At 34.6% G+C, this 18099-nt stretch overlaps 1 protein-coding gene across 19 annotated transcripts in view; it reads right to left on the bottom strand.

The window, feature by feature from the left end:
• CDC42BPA (CDC42 binding protein kinase alpha) overlaps positions 1 to 18099 on the bottom strand; it is a 325266-nt gene that overhangs the window by 69346 nt on the left and 237821 nt on the right. For all 19 annotated transcript variants that reach the window (XM_030868499.3, XM_060304871.2, XM_060305121.2 and 16 more), the window contains one exon: positions 8387 to 8511. In XM_030868499.3, the coding sequence (XP_030724359.1) occupies positions 8387 to 8511 (125 nt within the window). The remainder of the gene's footprint in view (positions 1 to 8386; positions 8512 to 18099) is intronic.

Raw genomic sequence — 18099 nt, forward strand, 5'->3', positions numbered from 1 at the left:
AACTTCCCTAATATGGGAAAGGAAATAGTTAATCAAGTCCAGGAAGCACAGAGAGTGCCATAAAGGATAAATCCAAGGAGAAACACACCAAGACACATATTAATCAAACTGTCAAAAATTAAATACACAGAAAGAATATTAAAAGCAGCAAGGGAAAAACAACAAATAACACACAAGGGAATCCCCATAAGGTTAACAGCTGATCTTTCAGCAGAAACTGTGGAAGCAGAAGGGAGTGGCTGGACATATTTAAAGTGATGAAGGAGAAAAACCTACAACCAAGATTACTCTACGCAGCAAGGATCTCATTCAGATTTGACGGAGAAATTAAAAGCTTTACAGACAAGCAAAAGCTAAGAGAATTCAGCACCACCAAACCAGCTTTACAGCAAATGCTAAAGGAACTTTTCTAGGCAGGAAACAGAAGAGAAGGAAAAGCACAATAACAAACCCAAAACAATTAAGAAAATGGGAATAGGAACATACATATCAATAATTACCTTAAATGTAAATGGATTAAATGCTCCATCCAAAAGATACAGACTGGATGAATGGATACAAAAACAAGACCCATATATATGCTGTCTACAAGAGACCCACTTCAGACCTAGGGACACATACAGACTGAAAGTGAGGGGATGGAAAAAGATATTCCATGCAAATGAATATCAAAAGAAAGCTGGAGTAGCAATACTCATATCAGGTAAAATAGACTTTAAAATAAAGAATGCTACAAGAGACAAGGAAGGACACTACATAATGATCAAGGGATCAATCCAAGAAGAAGATATAACAATTGTAAATATTTATGCACCCAACATAGGAGCACCTCAATACATAAGGCAAATACTAACAGCCATAAAAGGGGAAATTGACAGTAACACATTCATAGTAGGGGACTTAAACACCCCACTTTCACCAATGGACAGATCATCCAAAATGAAAATAAATAAGGAAACACAAGCTTTAAATGATACATTTAACAAGATGGACTTAATTGATATTTATAGGACATTCCATCCAAAAACAACAGAATACACATTCTTCTCAAGTGCTCATGGAATATTCTCCAGGACAGATCATATATTGGGTCAGAAACCAGCCCTTGGTAAATTTAAGAAAATTGAAATCATATCAAGTATCTTTTCCAACCACAATTCTATGAGACTAGATATCAATTACAGGGAAAAAAATCTGTAAAAAATACAAACACACAGAGGCTAAACAATACATGACTTAATAACCAAGGGATCACTGAAGAAAACAAAGAGGAAATCAAAAAATATCTAAAAACAAATGACAATGAAAACACGATGACCCAAAACCTATGGGATGCAGCAACAGCAGTTCTAAGAGGGAAGTTTATAGAAATACATCCTACCTTAAGAAACAAGAAACACCTCAAACAAACATCCTAAATTTACACCTAAAGCAATTAGAGAAAGAAGAACAAAGAAAACCCCAAAGTTAGCAGAAGGAAAGAAATCATAAAGATCAGATCAGAAATAAATGGAAAAGAAATGAAGGAAATGATAGCACAGATCAATAAAATTAAAAGCTGGTTCTTTGAGAAGATAAACAAAATTGATAAACCATTAGCCAGACTCATCAAGAAAAAAAGGGAGAAGACTCAAATCAATAGAATTAGAAATGAAAAAGAACAACTGACACTGCAGAAATACAAAGGATCATGAAAGATTACTACAAGCGACTATATGCCAATAAAATGGACAACCTGGAAGAAATGGACAAATTCTTAGAAATGCACAACCTTCAGAGACTGAACCAGGAAGGAATAGAAAATATAAACAGACTAATCACAAGCACTGAAATTGAAACTGTGATTAAAAACATTCCAACAAACAAAAGCCCAGGACCAGATGGCTTCACAGGTGAATAGTATCTAACATTTAGAGAAGAGCTAACACCTATCCTTCTCAAACTCTTCAAAAATATAGCAGAGGGAGGAACACTCCCAAACTCATTCTACGAGGCCACCATCACCCTGATACCAAAACCAGACAAAGATGTCACAAAGAAAGAAAACTACAGGCCAATATCACTGATGAACATAGATGCAAAAATCCTCAACAAAATACTAGCAAACAGAATCCAACAGCACATTAAAAGGATCATACACAATGATCAAGTGGGGTTTATCCCAGGAATGCAAGGATTCTTCAATATACACAAATCAATCAATGTAATACACCACATTAACAAACTGAAGGAGAAAAACCATATGATCATCTCAATAGATGCAGAGAAAGCTTTTGACAAAATTCAACACCCATTTATGATAAAAATCCTCCAGAAAGTAGGCATAGAGGGAACTTTCCTCAACATAATAAAGGCCATATATGACAAACCCACAGGCAACATCGTCCTCAATGATGAAAAACTGAAACCATTTCCTCTAAGATCAGAAACAAGACAAGGTTGCCCACTCTCACCACTATTATTCAACATAATACTGGAAGTTTTAGCCACAGGAATCAGAGAAGAAAAAGAAATAAAAGGAATCCAAATCGGAAAAGAAGCAAAGCTGTCACTGTTGGAAGATGACATGATACTATACATTGAGAATCCTAAAGATGCTACCAGAAAACTACTAGAGCTAATCAATGAATTTGGTAAAGTAGCAGGATAGAAAATTAATGCACAGAAATCTCTGGCATTCCTATAAACTAATGATGAAAAATCTGAAAGAGAAAGTAAGGAAACACTCCCATTTACGATTGCAACAAAAAGAATAAAATATCTAGGAATAAACCTACCTAAGGACACAAAAGACCTGTATCCGGAAAATTATAAGACACTGATGAAAGAAATTAAAGATGATACAAACAGATGGAGAGATATACCATGTTCTTGGATTGGAAGAATCAACATTGTGAAAATGACTCTACTACCCAAAGCAATCTATAGATTCAATGCAATCCCTATCAAACTACCACTGGCATTGTTCAGAGAACTACAACAAAAAATTTCGCAATTTGTATGGAAATACAAAAGACCCCGAATAGCCAAAGCAATCTTGAGAACGAAAAACGGAGCTGGAGGAATCAGGCTCCCAGAGTCCAGACTATACTACAAAGCTACAGTAATCAAGACAGTATGGTACTGGCACAAAAACACAAATATAGATCAATGGAACAGGATAGAAAGCCCAGAGATAAACCACGTACATATGGTCACCTTATCTTTGATAAAAGAGGCAAGAATATACAATGGAGAAAGGACAGCCTCTTCAATAAGTGATGCTGGGAAAAATGGACAGCTACATGTAAAAGAATGAAATTAGAACACTCCCTAACACCATACACAAAAATAAACTCAAAATGGATTAAAGACCTAAATGTAAGGCCAAAAACTATCAAACTCTTAGAGGAGAACATAGGCAGAACAGTCTATGACATAAATCACAGTAAGATCCTTTTTGACCCACCTCCTAGAGAAATGGAAATAAAAACAAAAATAAACAAATAGGACCTAATGAAACTTAAAAGCTTTTGCACAGCAAAAGAAACCATAAACAAGACAAAAAGACAACCTTCAGAATGGGAGAAAATATTTGCAAATGAAGCAACTGACAAAGGATTAATCTCCAAAATTTACAAGCAGCTCATGCAGCTCAATATCAAAAAAACAAACCACCCAATCCAAAAATGGGCAGAAGACTTAAATAGACATTTCTCCGAAGAAGATACACAGATTGCCAACAAACACATGAAAGAATGCTCAACATCATTAATCATTAGAGAAATGCAAATCAAAACTACAATGCGATATCATTGCACACCGGTCAGAATGGCCATCATCAAAAAATTTACAAACAATAAATGCTGGAGAGGGTGTGGAGAAAAGGGAATCCTCTTGCACTGTTGGTGGGAATGTAAATTGATAACAGCCACTATGGAGAACAGTATGGAGGTTCCTTAAAAAACTAAAAATAGAACTACCATACGACCCAGCAATCCCACTACTGGGCATATACCCTGAGAAAACCATAATTCAAAAAGAGTCATGTACCAAAATGTTCATCGCAGCTCTATTTACAAGAGCCAGGACATGGAAGCAACCTAATTGTCCATCAACAGATGAATGGATAAAGAAGATGTGGCACATATATACACTGGAATACGACTCAGCCATAAAAAGGAACGAAATTGAGTTATTTGTAGTGAGGTGGATGGACCTAGAGTCTGTCATATGGAGTGAAGTAAGTCAGAAAGAGAAAAACAAATACCGTATGCTAACACATACATATGGAATCTAAAAAAAAAAAGAAAAAAATGGTGATGAAGAACCTAAGGGCAAGATGGGAATAAGGACACAGACCTACTAGAGAATGGACTTGAGGATACGGGGAGGGGGAAGGGTAAGCTGGGACAAAGTGAGAGAGTGGCATGGACATATATACACTACCAAACGTTAAATAGATAGCTAGTGGGAAGCAGCCGCATAGCACAGGGAGATCAGCTCGGTGCTTTGTGTCCACCTAGAGGGGTGGGATAGGGAGGGTGGGAGGGAGGGAGACGCAAGAGGGAAGAGATATGGGGACATATGTATATGTATAACTGATTCACTTTGTTATAAAGCAGAAACTAACACACCATTGTAAAGCAATTATACTTCAATAAAGACGTTTAAAATAAACAGTTTTAGAGGCAAGTCTCTCATCTTTTCTTTGGCTAAGTCAAAATAATCAAGAAATATTTACTAAATACTGATTATTATGTAGACATATTAGGAAGACTGAAGAAGACATATAAGACATGGTCCTTAAAAAGTTTGGTAGTCAGCACAGACTTAGCGAACTTATGGTTACCACGGGAGAAGGGTTGGGGGAGGACAGATTGGGAGTTTGAGACACTGCTATAATTAAAATAGATAACCAACAAGGACCTACTGTATAGCACAGGGAACTCTGCTCAATATTCCGTAATAACCTAAATGGGAAAAGAATTTGAAAAAGAATAGATACACATATATGTATAATGGAATCACTTTGCTGTACACCTGAGACTAACACAACATTGTTAATCAACTATACTCCAACATAAAATTAAAATTAAAAAAAAAGTTTGGGAGTCAGGACACATATAGTAGAGTGATTAAGAACTTGACTCGAGTCATATAGAACTAGGTTCAAATCCTAGCTCACTGTTTAGCAGTTGTGTGTCTTTGGATAAGTCATTTACCCCCTCTAACTCTCTGTTATCTCACTTATAAGATGGGAATAATAATAATATCTACTTAATAGGACTGTTGTGATAACTAAATGAGAAAACATGTGAATTTTCAGCCTAATGCCTACAACATACTATTTTTTAATCACTGTAAACTATTACTACACAGGAATGAAAATTAATGAATGAGGAGTGTTTCAAATAATGTGAATGAATTTAAACAAAGGAAAGTAAAAGTTTCACTATTGAAAGCCTTTCCTGATTATTAAAACATTTTCCTGGTTGTCTTACACAGCTGTTTCCTCTATCTTCTACTATTATCACCCTCACCATTATCCTTCTTTCTATTATAAAACCCAACAACTTCAACGGCCTTATTTACTAGAAATTAAATCCGCAAATTTATATTTCTAATCCTAACCTTTAAGTCATCTTTTCTAAAGCATATTGGAAATCTCCACTCAGATATCTCAGAATGATCTCAGACTCACCAACAAACAAAAGAACAACTAAAATTGATTATAGCATCCTCCCCAAAGCTGGTTCCTTCTCCTGACTTTTCTTACTTCAGTGATAGCACCATTTTCTTAATCTCTCCAACACAGAGTTTCAGAAATACTAATTCCTCCTCATCTCTTGCCCTTCATTTATAATTAATTAAGTCCTATAGATCCTTCTTCCATGGCTTCTCCATTTGTTCATCTTCCCCCAAATTTCCTTCTATTTCATGCTGAACACCACTATGAAGAGTTACCTTCCTAATGCATCACCTCAATCAATTCCATAATCCGTTGCAGAAAAGCCTTCTCCTTCTTCTTATAAATAAATGAAGTTCTGATTCTTACCCAGTATTCATGTTAATTGTGCTGCAATAACTTTATTGGTCTTATTTCCTACTATTCTTTTATAGGAATAGTAGCACCCTTCATTGAACTCAGTGTTTTCAGAAAATGCATTATAGTTCCACTGATTACCCCCAACTTTCTTTAGCACCCAGTCTGAAGTAATTCTCCTCTATACTCATATAGAAAAATCAGTATTTGTACAATACATAAGACAATTTACATTTAAGTCTTGTTATTTATATCCAGCTCTGATCACATTAGTTTTTAAACTTTTAAATGTTACACTATAAGCTAGTACTTGAAGGCCAAGTACCCTATTTTACAGACCTTTCTATCTCCTATTATACCAGAAGAATGCATTATATGTGAGGAGATACATCTAAAAAATGAATCTTATGGACCAGCCTACTACTTCAACCTCTCCTCGTAGTACCATTTCGAAGAGAAAGAGTGAAGTCTTCTGATGAGTCAATGGTGAGAAGAAAGGTCCCTGTTCCAATACAGTGTGAGCAACAAGGTCTCCTTGACCTAAAAGGTTTTCTTTCACATGAAAGAGGTATTTCATAGGGAAAGGCAGAGGGAGCAGAGTAACGAGGCCATTAGAAATGCATTCAAATGAAGTCTTATATACAGCAGTGTTTGTTTTATTTTAAAACTGTTAATTTGGCCAATGGAAACATTGAAAACACTGCATATCACAAGTTTCGAAAACCTTGTTTTGGCATTACTTCATTTTTTAATATACCAAATTAAAGAACCAGGAATAACCTGAGACTTCTGACCTTTATAAGCTTGCACAGAATATCTCAGAGATATAACTTTCAAATAGGTGAGAACTCTGAGAACAGTGAGTATATCTTTTACTTTTAGCCTATTAGGTATTTAATAATTTATTATCGAATATATTAGTCCATTTCTAAATAATAGTTTTAATGCAAAGTGAATTCATTGTATTCCTGATTTCTTCTGCATATTTAACTTGAATGTGAAATGTGTAAAAAAGTGCTTTGTAGTATCACACAAAAATTTTCATCTTCATCCTTTCTACTAACCCTTTCCAGATAGTCCATATTTAAAGCTTCTTTACTAGAACCACTTCCCATTCCATCTGAACCCACCATGCAATCACTTGAAAAGATCAGTGGTCTAGGATCTTAGGCTTTGGCCAAATCAGTTTTGTCTTCTGTAAAGTCATTTTCATTAACATCTTATTACAAATTTGATTACATAATAATGGAGTTACAAATGAAAAGTCATAATGTTTGATATTATAAGCACGGCTAAAGATTAAAATGATTTTGCTTCAGAAATGTAGAGTTTATGACAAGGATCTCAATTAAATATTAATGAACCATTAACTGTACTATTTGGAACACAACCATATTTCCACAATTTGGGCATTTTCCTTCAGATATGCACTCAACAGTCACATTCATAAGCTAAAGCTGAGTTAACATAAGAGCTCTATAGTTAAGTCAATATCAAAATATTTGAGTCATTTGGGTAAAATTACTTAAAAAGGCAGTGTTTATTCACTTATGATTTCATTTAAGAAGGAGGGTATTAAGCTGGTATAAGTAGGAAAAAATGCTTAGAGAACAAAAATAAGAGCATGATAAACTAACATTCTCACCAAATTACTGGTCTATAGATATTTGAAGAAACCAGTAGCTGTTTATATAAATAAAACATCAATAACGTGCTAAAAAAGAGTCAGAAAGTTAAAGTAAATATAAAAAGTTAGGCTATTTGCATTAGAAAATAAAGTCCCTGTTGGATTCTACTTTCTTCAAGTATTATAAAAATATACAAATTTTTACAAATACCAGAACAATCATTTGAGTTAATTAATATGAAAGTTACTAAGGCAATTATCCCAAATTAAATCCTAGGGGCTTAAAGAACAGTTGATAAAACTAAACTGTAACCATTTAATGTTTTTAAAATGCCGTGTGTGAATTAGTCTGTTATAATTATGAAAAGGGTGAAACCACATCTTCAGCTTGTAAAGTATTCTCCAGGCTTTCTGTTTCTTAAAGTAATCACAAACACAGCAATTTTGATCTTAGAAAGGAACACAGATAGCTAGTGAATGAGTTTCTTCAGTTCTTTAAGGACCAACTGTCTTAGGAGACAATAACATTTTCTTTTCTTAGAAAGAAATATCAGCTTCCAATGAAACTGTGTAAAAGCTGATATGGAATATTTGATGGAGTTAGAGAAAAGAGGAAAATAACAGACAACATAGAAGAAGCACAGACCAGTAATAAATATTCCTCCTGGAATTCATACCAACTTGACTATATGGCCAAAATTTACCCACAAAAACAGATTTAAGAGAGTACTCACCACTGAATTATTTCTGTGATTTGAGCTTCCCAATGTGCAACTGATTCCTTCTTGTCTGCTAGATCCTTTACCTCTTCTTCTAACTGCTGGTTGCATGTACTCAAGTTCTCATACAAAGTGGTAAGCTGAAAGGCAGTTTTAAGGTACTTAAAGACGTGTGACTTTTAGGAACAGGAATTCAAGGTGCTCAGATGCCTCTTGTTAAATCTGGTAACTCAAAAATGCTTGTCTTTCTGATTTCCTATTATGATGCACCCTCTGGTCACTGAATGTGGAAACATCAAGTACTCTGAATTCTCCTTCTGCCTTTGCTTTTCCCATACTCCCCATATTGAATTGGTTCCATCTGAGAACATTCTCCATTTGCCTGAAGAACTCCCCAGTTCTGTTGGTAACAACATCTCTCATTTTTTTGTCTGAAAATATCTCTATGTCATCCTCTTTTTAAAAAAACTTATAATTTCAAGCATATACAAAAATGAACAGAAGAGTATAAGTGAATTCCCATGAGCCCATCATCACTAACTTCAACAATTATCAGCTCAATGTCAATCTTATTTCATTTGTACTCCTGTCTTCTTACCCTTTCCTCCGGTATTATTCTGCAGCAAATACCAGACATCATATAATTTTATCCATATATATTTCTGTGTATATCTCTAGAAAATAAGGCTCCCTTTTTATGTATAACCACAATATCATTATCATATTTATACAAATTTAACAAGTTTCCTTACATTATCACATAGCTAGTAATTGTTCAAATTTCCAGTTGTCTCAAAACATCAAAAGACTTAACAGTCTGTTAAATTGAATCATACCAACAAGTAAACGTAACTTAATGGTTGCTCTATCTTTTAAGTCTTTTTTACTTATAGGCTCCAGATTATTCCATTTCGGCTGCTGTAGTGGAATATCACAGTCTGAGTGGCTTAAACAAGAAACATTTATTTCTGATAGTTCTGGACGCTGGGAAGTCCAGGATCAAGGCACCAGCAGATTCAGTGTCTGGCAAGGGCCCACTTCCTGGTTTTATAGATGGTCGTGGGATGAGGGAGCTCTGTGGGGTCTCTTTTATAAGAGCACTAATCCTATTCATGAAGGCTCTACCTTTATGACCTAATCATCTCCCAAAGGCTATACCTCCAAACAGTACTAGGTGTCAACATCTGAATTTTGGAGGGACACAAACATTTAGTACATAGCAGTTCCCCTCCAACACTTTAATTTTTCTTGTAATTTATTTGTTGAAGAAAGTAGGTTGTTTGTCCTGCAGAGTTCTCTACAGTCTGAATTTTTGCCTTCATTTTTGAAAGACATTTTTTGCTGTATATAATTTTCTAGATTGGCAGTTATTTTCCTTTCTATTCCTTTTTATTATTTATAGATGTCATTCCTTTTTATCCTGGGTTCCATTTTTTCTGTTGTAAAGACAGCTTTAAGTTTAGCTTTTGCTCCTTCTAATACAATGTGTCTTTCTTCTCTGGCTGCTTCTAGGATTTTCTTTGGTTGGTTGGTTTTTAGCAATTTTTCTATAATGTGCCTAAGGGATTTAATTTCTATTTATCACTTTTAGGGTTTGTGGCATTTCTTGAATTTGTGGCTAAATACTTCTCAGAGGTTTTGGAAAATTATGGGCCATTAACTCTGCAAATATTCCTTCTACCACAGTCTTTCTCCTCTCCTTCTGGGAAAGCAAATATTTGTATGTCATCTTTTCATCACGTCCCCTATGTCTCACATCCACTTTTATGTATTTCTGTCCTTTTTTCTTAATATATCTTTTAAAATTTATTATTTGTTTAATTTATTTTTGGCTGCGTCTGGTCTTAGTCGCGGTGTGAGGGATCTTTGTTGTGGTGCATAGGCTCTCTAGTTGTGGTGTGCAGGTTTTCTCTTCTCTAGTTATGGCACGTAGGCTCCAGGGCACATGGGCTCTGTAGCTGTGGTGCGCGGGTTCCAGAGCACATGGGCTGTAGTTGAGGCATGCAAGCGTGCAAGTAGTTGTGGCATGCAGGCTTAGTTGCCCCATGGCACATGGGATCTTAGTTCCCTGACCAGGGGTCAAACCAGCATCCCCTGCATTGTAAGGCGGATTCTTTACCACTGGACCACCAGGGAAGTCCCTGTATTTCTGTTCTTTTAAATCTATATCCAGACTTCAGTATGGGAAGGTTTTTATTTACCCCTTCCTTTCTTTGGTTCTTTCCAATCTACTGTTAAAATTTTCTGTTGGGATTTTTCATTTATTTTATTTTTCACTTCTAAAGATTTATTTGACTGTTTTGTATACATTCCAGTTGTCTGCTGAAATTCTTCATCATGTTTATTTTCTTCAATATATCATACAGTTATTTTAAAGTTCAGTTAAGAAAATTCCAATACTCGGAATTGTGTGGGTCTGTTTATACTGACTGCCTGGTTTTCTTCTCATTTATTCTTTTCTTACTTTGTTTTTGCTATTATACTTTTATGTCTTGGTTTTCTTTGGTTGTATCTCTTGGTATGCATTGTAATTTCTTACTGCATGCCACATATAGTGTATGAAAATTTTAGAGATAACTTGAGGCTCTATATAATATCTTCCTCCAGAGACTGCTTACTTTTACTTCTGCTAGGCAATTAGACAGATCATGGATTCAGTTACTTAGAGGCTGGGTTTCAGTCACTGAGAGGGCTCATCTCTCTCTGGTTCACCCTTATGTCTAAAATGTAGCCTTTTCGATGAGTTCAATTGAAAGCTTGAATTGATTACCAAGGATCCTGCACCTTGGTGGGCATTGATATTCAGTTTTTCTCTCTAAACTTGTGATACTGTGGAATACTGTGCTCAACTTCCTGGATTCTCTGCTACAGCTTTCATATCTGCAACTGCCTCAAGAGGAAAACTGGCACTGAATGCTGGGCTCATCTCTCTGTACTACTCCTTTCTAAAGGATCTGGGTCAGTAAAGTCTCAGCTGCCTTCTTATCTCTCCAGTGCCTTCCTGCAGATGAATACTTCCAGGCAGTATTGCTACCGTATTAAAAACATTTTTTTTTAAGTCCAGCTTTATAGCTCTTCTTGGTGAGGTGGTAGGTATGATGTAAGCTAATCTGTCACAGAAGCAAAAATTCTTGTTTATTGAGTTTTTAAAAGTTCATGATAAAACATTTGCATACAATTTTTATTTCATGGCTACATTTTTCTGATAAATGGTCTCAATATGTCATTAGTTATTACTATTCCTTTCTTCCTTTCTGATATATTTGTAGAGATATTGTGTTAGTTTTCTTTCTGATTACTCAGCTTGAAGGAGACGAATATTTCCTACAAGAATTATTTATAGGTTTGTGAAGATGAGGGGCCATGTGATGGCTAAATTTATGAGTCAACTTGATTGGGTCATAGGGTGCCTAGACATTTGGTCAAACATTCTGGTTGTGTCTTTGAAGGTGTCTCTGGGTGAGATTAACATTTCAATTGATTGACTGAATAAAGCAGATTACCTTCCTAATGTGGATGGTTCCCATTCTATCAGTTGAAGGCCTGAACAGAAAAAAAGGCTGACCCTAGTAAAAGGGAACTCCTCCTGCCTGACTTGCTTTCAAGCTGGGACATTGGATTCTGTCCTTGGTCTCTTACTGAAACAGTAGCTCTTCCTGGGTCTGACATAAGAAACTATTGCTATGATTTACATCAGAGAATGTTTTGCCTATGTTCTCTTCTAGGAGATTTATGGTATCATGTCTTAATATTTAAGTCTTCAAGCCATTCTGAGTTTATTTTTGTGTATGGTGTGAGGGAGTGTTTTAACTTCATTGTTTTATATGCAGCTGTCCAGCTCTCCCAACACTACTTGCTGAAGAGACTGTCTTTTCTCCATTGTATATTCTTGCCTCCCTTGTTGAAGATTAATTGACCATAGGTGTGTGGGTTTATTTCTGGGCTCTCTATTCTGTTCCACTGATCCATATGTCTGTTTCTGTCAGCCAATACCAAGCTGTTTTGATTACTGTAGCTTTGTAGTATTGTCTGAAGTCTGGGAGGATTATGTCTCCAGCTTTGTTCTTTTTCCTCAGGATTGCTTTGGCAATTCTGTTTTTTGTTGTGGTTCCATATAAATTTTAGGAATATTTGTTCTAGTTCTGTAAAAAATGACATGGGTAATTTGACAGAGATCACATAAAATCTGTAGACTGTTTTGGGTAGTATGGCCATTTTAACAATATTAATTCTTCCAATCCAAGAGCATGGGATATCTTTCCATTTCTTTGAATCATTTTCAATTTTCTTTATCAATGTTTTATAGCTCTTAGCATGTAAGTCTCTCACCTCCTTGGTCAGGTTTATTCCTAAATTTGTTTGTTTTTTTATTGATGCGATTTTAAAAGGGATTGTCTTTTCACTTTCCCTGTCTGAGATTTCACTGTTAGTGTAATGCAACTGATTTAGCAAATCAGTTAGCAAATGCAACTGATTTCTGTATGTTAATCTTGTATACTGCTACCTTGCTGAATTTGTTTACCGGTTCTCGTAGTTTCTGTGTGGAGTCTTTAGGGTTTCCTATATATGGTATCATGTCATCTGCATACAATGACAACTTTACCTCTTCCCTTCTAATTTGGATACCTTTTATTTCTTTTTCTTGTCTGACTGCTGTGGCTAGGATTTCTAATACTATGTTGAACAGAAGTGGTAAGAGTGGGCATCCTTGTCTTGTTCCAGATTTTAGCAGGAAGGCTTTCAGCTTTTCACCTTTGAGTATTATGTTGGCTATGGGTTTGCCATAAATAGCTTTTCCATGCTGAGATATGTTCCCTCTACACCCACTTTGGAAAGAGTTTTTATCATGAATGGATGTTGAGTTTTATCAAATGCTTTTTCTGCATCTATTGAGATGATCATGTTGTTTTTGTCTTTTCTTATGTTGATGTGGTTTATCACACTGACTGATTTGCATATGTTGAACCATCCATGTAACCCTGGGATGAATCCAGCTTGATCATGGTGTATGATCCTTTTTATGGTTGTTGGATTCGGTTTCCTAATATTTTGTTGAGGATTTTTGCATCTATATTTATCAAAGATATGGGCCTGTAATTTTCTCTGCCAATAAACTGGACAAACTAGAAGAAATGTACAAGTTTTGCCAACTCCCTAAACTAAGTTCATCTGGAATTCTCCTAATGACCCAGGTTTTTTCTGGTGTGTGTTTTTAACCTGTACTTCCATGGGAGATAGGCAGTTTTAGCACAAGTCACAATGCAAAGCTTCATTTCTTCCCCTCTGCCAAAAGACAAATTACTTTATGCATTCTCCATTTAATCCTATCCTCAACCTCATTGTCTTCTTAGAAAGAAAAACAGTCAGAGAACCTGTCACTACCAACGCACATCGTTATCTGCCTATTGAGAACAAGGAACTTACGTTTTGTACTCCAGGGTGTGCTATTTACCTTTAAAAATGTATTTTACCATCTATTTTCTTTTTATAGGTTTATTAAGGTGTAATTTACATACTATAAAATTCACTCATTATAACACTTATGGTTTGATGATTTTTAGTAAATTTAAACATTTGTGCAATAATCACCACAATCTGGTTTGGGAACACTTCCAATACCTGAGAAATTTCCCTCAAGCTGGTTTGCAGTCAATCCTGGCTTCCACCATGAGTTCTTGGCATCACTGATCTATTTTCTGTGTCTATAGTTTTGCCTTTTCTAGAAACGTAATATCAATGAAATAATACAATATATAGATTTTTGTATCAGGCTTTTTAAAATTATCGTATTATTGAGGTTCAACCACAGTGTTGCACATGTCAGAAACTAACCCCTTTTTATAGCTGGGTAGTATTCTATTACATGGATATTAGTACACTTTATTTATCCGTTCACTACTTGATGAACATTTGCATTGTTTCCGGTTATTTGCTATTATGAATAATGATGCTATGAACATTCACATACAAGTGTCTAAAGGGACTATGCTTTTAATTCTTCTGGATAAATAACTAGGAGAATTTCCGAGTTACAGGGTAAGTGTATGCTTAACTTTTTGAGAAATTTAAAACTGTTTTCTGAAGTAGTTATACCATCTTGCACTTCTACAAGCAGTGTAGGAGTTTCAGTTCCTCCATATCCTTGCCAACAGCTGGTATGGTCACTGATTGATTAACTCTTGAGCCTGTACAACAATATGTTTCTATGGTTTAACTTGCATTGTTCCTAATGACTAATGATAGTGAACATCTTTTCACGTGCTTATTTGTTATTCATATATCTTCTTTCATGAAATTTTCCCCCCGTTTTCAATTTTCCCCCCGTTATTTTCCATTGGGTTGTTTGTATTATTTCTTGAGTTTTAAGAGTTCTTTATACATTCCAAATATAAGTCTTTTATCAGATAAATTATTTGAAAATCTTTTCATCTATATATGTCTTTTCATTTTATTAATGTTGTCTTTAAATTTTGATGAGGTCCAATTTATAATTATTTTTCTCTCAAGGTTTGTGCTTTGTGTCATATCTAAAAAATCTTTGACTAACGCCAAATCACAAAGGTTTTCTCCTATGCTTACCTCATATTTCAGTTTATGATCCATTTTGAATTAACTGTGTATGTTATGAGGTAAGGATCTAAGTTAATTTTTTACACATAGATATCCAATTATTCCAGCACCATTTGTTGAAAAGATTCTCTTTTTCCCATTGAATTGCCTTGGTACTTTTGCTGAAAATCAATCAACCATAAATACGACGTCTTATTTTTGGACTCTCTACTCTGTTCCATTATGCCAATGTTACCGTCTTTTGATTACTATAGATTTACAGTAAGTTTCGAAATTCTGTAATGTAAATCCTCCAACTTCTGTACCCCTCGCCTCCCCGCCCCCCGCCAAATATTTTTGCTATTGTAGATCTTCTGTATTCCCATATAAATTTAAGGATAAGCTTGCCAGTTCTAACAAAAAAGCCTAGCAAAATTTTGGTAGTGATTTCCCCAAATCCATAGATCTATTAGGAGAGAACTGCAGTTCTAACAATATGCAGTATATCTCTCCATTTGTTTAGATATTCCTTAATTTATCTCAGTAATGTTTTGTAGTTGTCTTCCTTTGGTTAACTCTGGGAGCTCTGAAATGTCTGTTTTCAACAACTGTGTCCACTTTGAAACTTTTTTTTTCTTGAGCGGATTCATCAATCTCTTCATGTTAGCATAGCCAGAAGTCTACCAGCTATTTTGGAGAATGTTTTTTGTAGATGCAGTGTCTTCATTAATTCCTACAACACATCCTTTTCTGATCACCATTGCTTTTGACTTACAATCTGTGACTGGGGTTTCAGCTGGAGATTTGCAAGAAGAGGAGGAAATACAAATTTTTGCACTGTCATGTTACAGTAGTTCAAAGGAGTCTTAAATAGATGTGTTTAGTATTTGTCAGGAAAAGTTAATCTTCTCATTCTTACTGAATTAAAGCACAGGGGCTCTGGAGCCAGACTACCCGTGTTCCAATCCCATCCTGCCACTCCCTAGTTTTGAGATTACAAGAGTAGCTTAATCTCCTTTTTCCTCAATTTCCTCATCTGTAAAATGGTAGGAACAATAGGGTATACCTCACAGAGTTATTGTGAGAATTATATGGTTTATATAAAGTAACTCAGGAGAGGACCTGCACAAAGTAAATTCTACCTAAGCATTACTTCATTTTGCATGTTTGGGAATGAGAAGGTTTTACTATTTGTAAATTGACATACCTGGCTTACGATAATTATAAGACTACACAGGAATATGGAAAAATGCTCATGTTTTAAATGAAACGGCAGATTAGAAAATAAAATGTATATATGACTGAAATTATGTAATAATACATATACAACAAAACCTGGAAAGGAACATATAAAAGTAAAATAGTTGTTTCATGTTAATGAAATCATAGGTAACTTTTATGTTGAATATTTTCCACATTGTGTAATTTTGCTTTTATGTAAAATAATTATTTAATAACAAGATACAAATGATAATATTTTCTTACTGGAAACCATTTACTTCCACTCCTTGGCATATATGGCTAATTTTACTTGCAATAAATTACCTTTAATAGAAACTTTGAATACAGACTTCTGAAAATATCAACAAACTTTTTTCTATTTCCTTTTTAATTTTTATTTTTGAAGTTAAAAAATCTGACTATGAGACTCTATTAGTTATATAAGTTTCAAAATTAACATACTAATTGCTTTTTGGTTTCTATATCTGAAGTTCTGTTGAGAAGGAATTCGGTTCTCTTCAAGCAGGTTCCCAATGGAACAGTTGGTGTAGCAATGGCAAAGGTATTCTTTGGTTATCCCTCTTGGGGAAAATACCCAATTCAACCAAACCAAAAAATGAATAAATGGAAAGAAACAGTGATGATGTGCAGTTAGGTGGACTGACAGAGAAGTAAAGCTGAATAAAAGGACCAAAAATAGAGAAGAGGTTCAAATGGAAGAAGACCCAGATCCTCCCCTATTTCTCCAGAAATAAACATTTCCTGTTATCATTTGTCACTGAATATTTGCCAACCATATGATTTGCTCTCAAAGTTCTGTTCATATCCTTTACCACATCTTTCAATTTAGCAAGACAAGGTAATATTCTACTTTTTATAAAATTAGGAGATAGGCTTTTATTTTTATCCTTCAGATCTCATCAAAATCCAAAGAGTATTGTTTAAAAATTATTTCTAAAGATGTATTTCTGATAAACTTGCCAGAACTTTATGGTTAATAATGAAATGAAACCAAGGGGTGAATACAAGATTTGATCTACATTCGATTTGATTATATCACAATTCAATTTTTCTCTAACTATAATACCATCTTTTACTAGGTAATTTGCTTATAAACTCTACATGAAGTGACCTTCTAGAGTTTAATTATATTTCTTACCTCAAGGTCACTCTTAACAGAATCTTAAAATTCTGTCTGGTAGACAGAAATGATGTTTAATTTTGTAGTCATATTGGTTAAGCCCATTAAATAACAATTATGTGACCTATTTGGATAAAGTTTAAATACTGTTAGTTTTATTTTAGTGGAAGTAACTAAGAGTTATACAATACTGTTCATACAGTATTCATAGTTAAAAAAATAATTTATACTACTTACTATTTGGCCACTTTCCACAGTGTTTGTGTGCATCAGCTTTGTAATTACAAAATAAACTAACAGAGCTCTTTCTCAAGTAGTTTGCGACCAAACAAGCAGTCATTTTTAAATGCTTAGAAAACTGAACAATCATTGGGAAAATAGTGACAGAAATAAAAAGAAATATGGAACACAATGGAAAATTGAGATAGAATGAATGAAAAGTCTCTCTTTTATGACTATTTAGCCATTGTCTTTCAATGTGTTATTGAAATGACTATTAATTGAACATAATACTTTTACTTCAGGAAAATCCTTGAACTCATTACAAAGCACAATTATCCAAACCTTATTATTTAAAAGTAAGTAAAACTATTAAAACTGCTGATTAATATTAGGATTTTTACAGCTGTTAACAACTGGGACAAGAAATGCAGAATGATGTCAGTTCAAGAAATCTGAGATACTAAATGGAAAAAGATTCCTTTAAGTATTTAAAATTTTGTTCATAAATCTAGCTGTTTTAATCTAGGTTTAATCTATGGTTCAGCTCTTTATTCAAGCTGTAGAGCTTATAGGCAGAGTTGGTTTCTTTGGCTTC

This window comes from Globicephala melas, chromosome 1 (assembly GCF_963455315.2).
Source record: "Globicephala melas chromosome 1, mGloMel1.2, whole genome shotgun sequence".
Taxonomy (NCBI): domain Eukaryota; kingdom Metazoa; phylum Chordata; class Mammalia; order Artiodactyla; family Delphinidae; genus Globicephala; species Globicephala melas.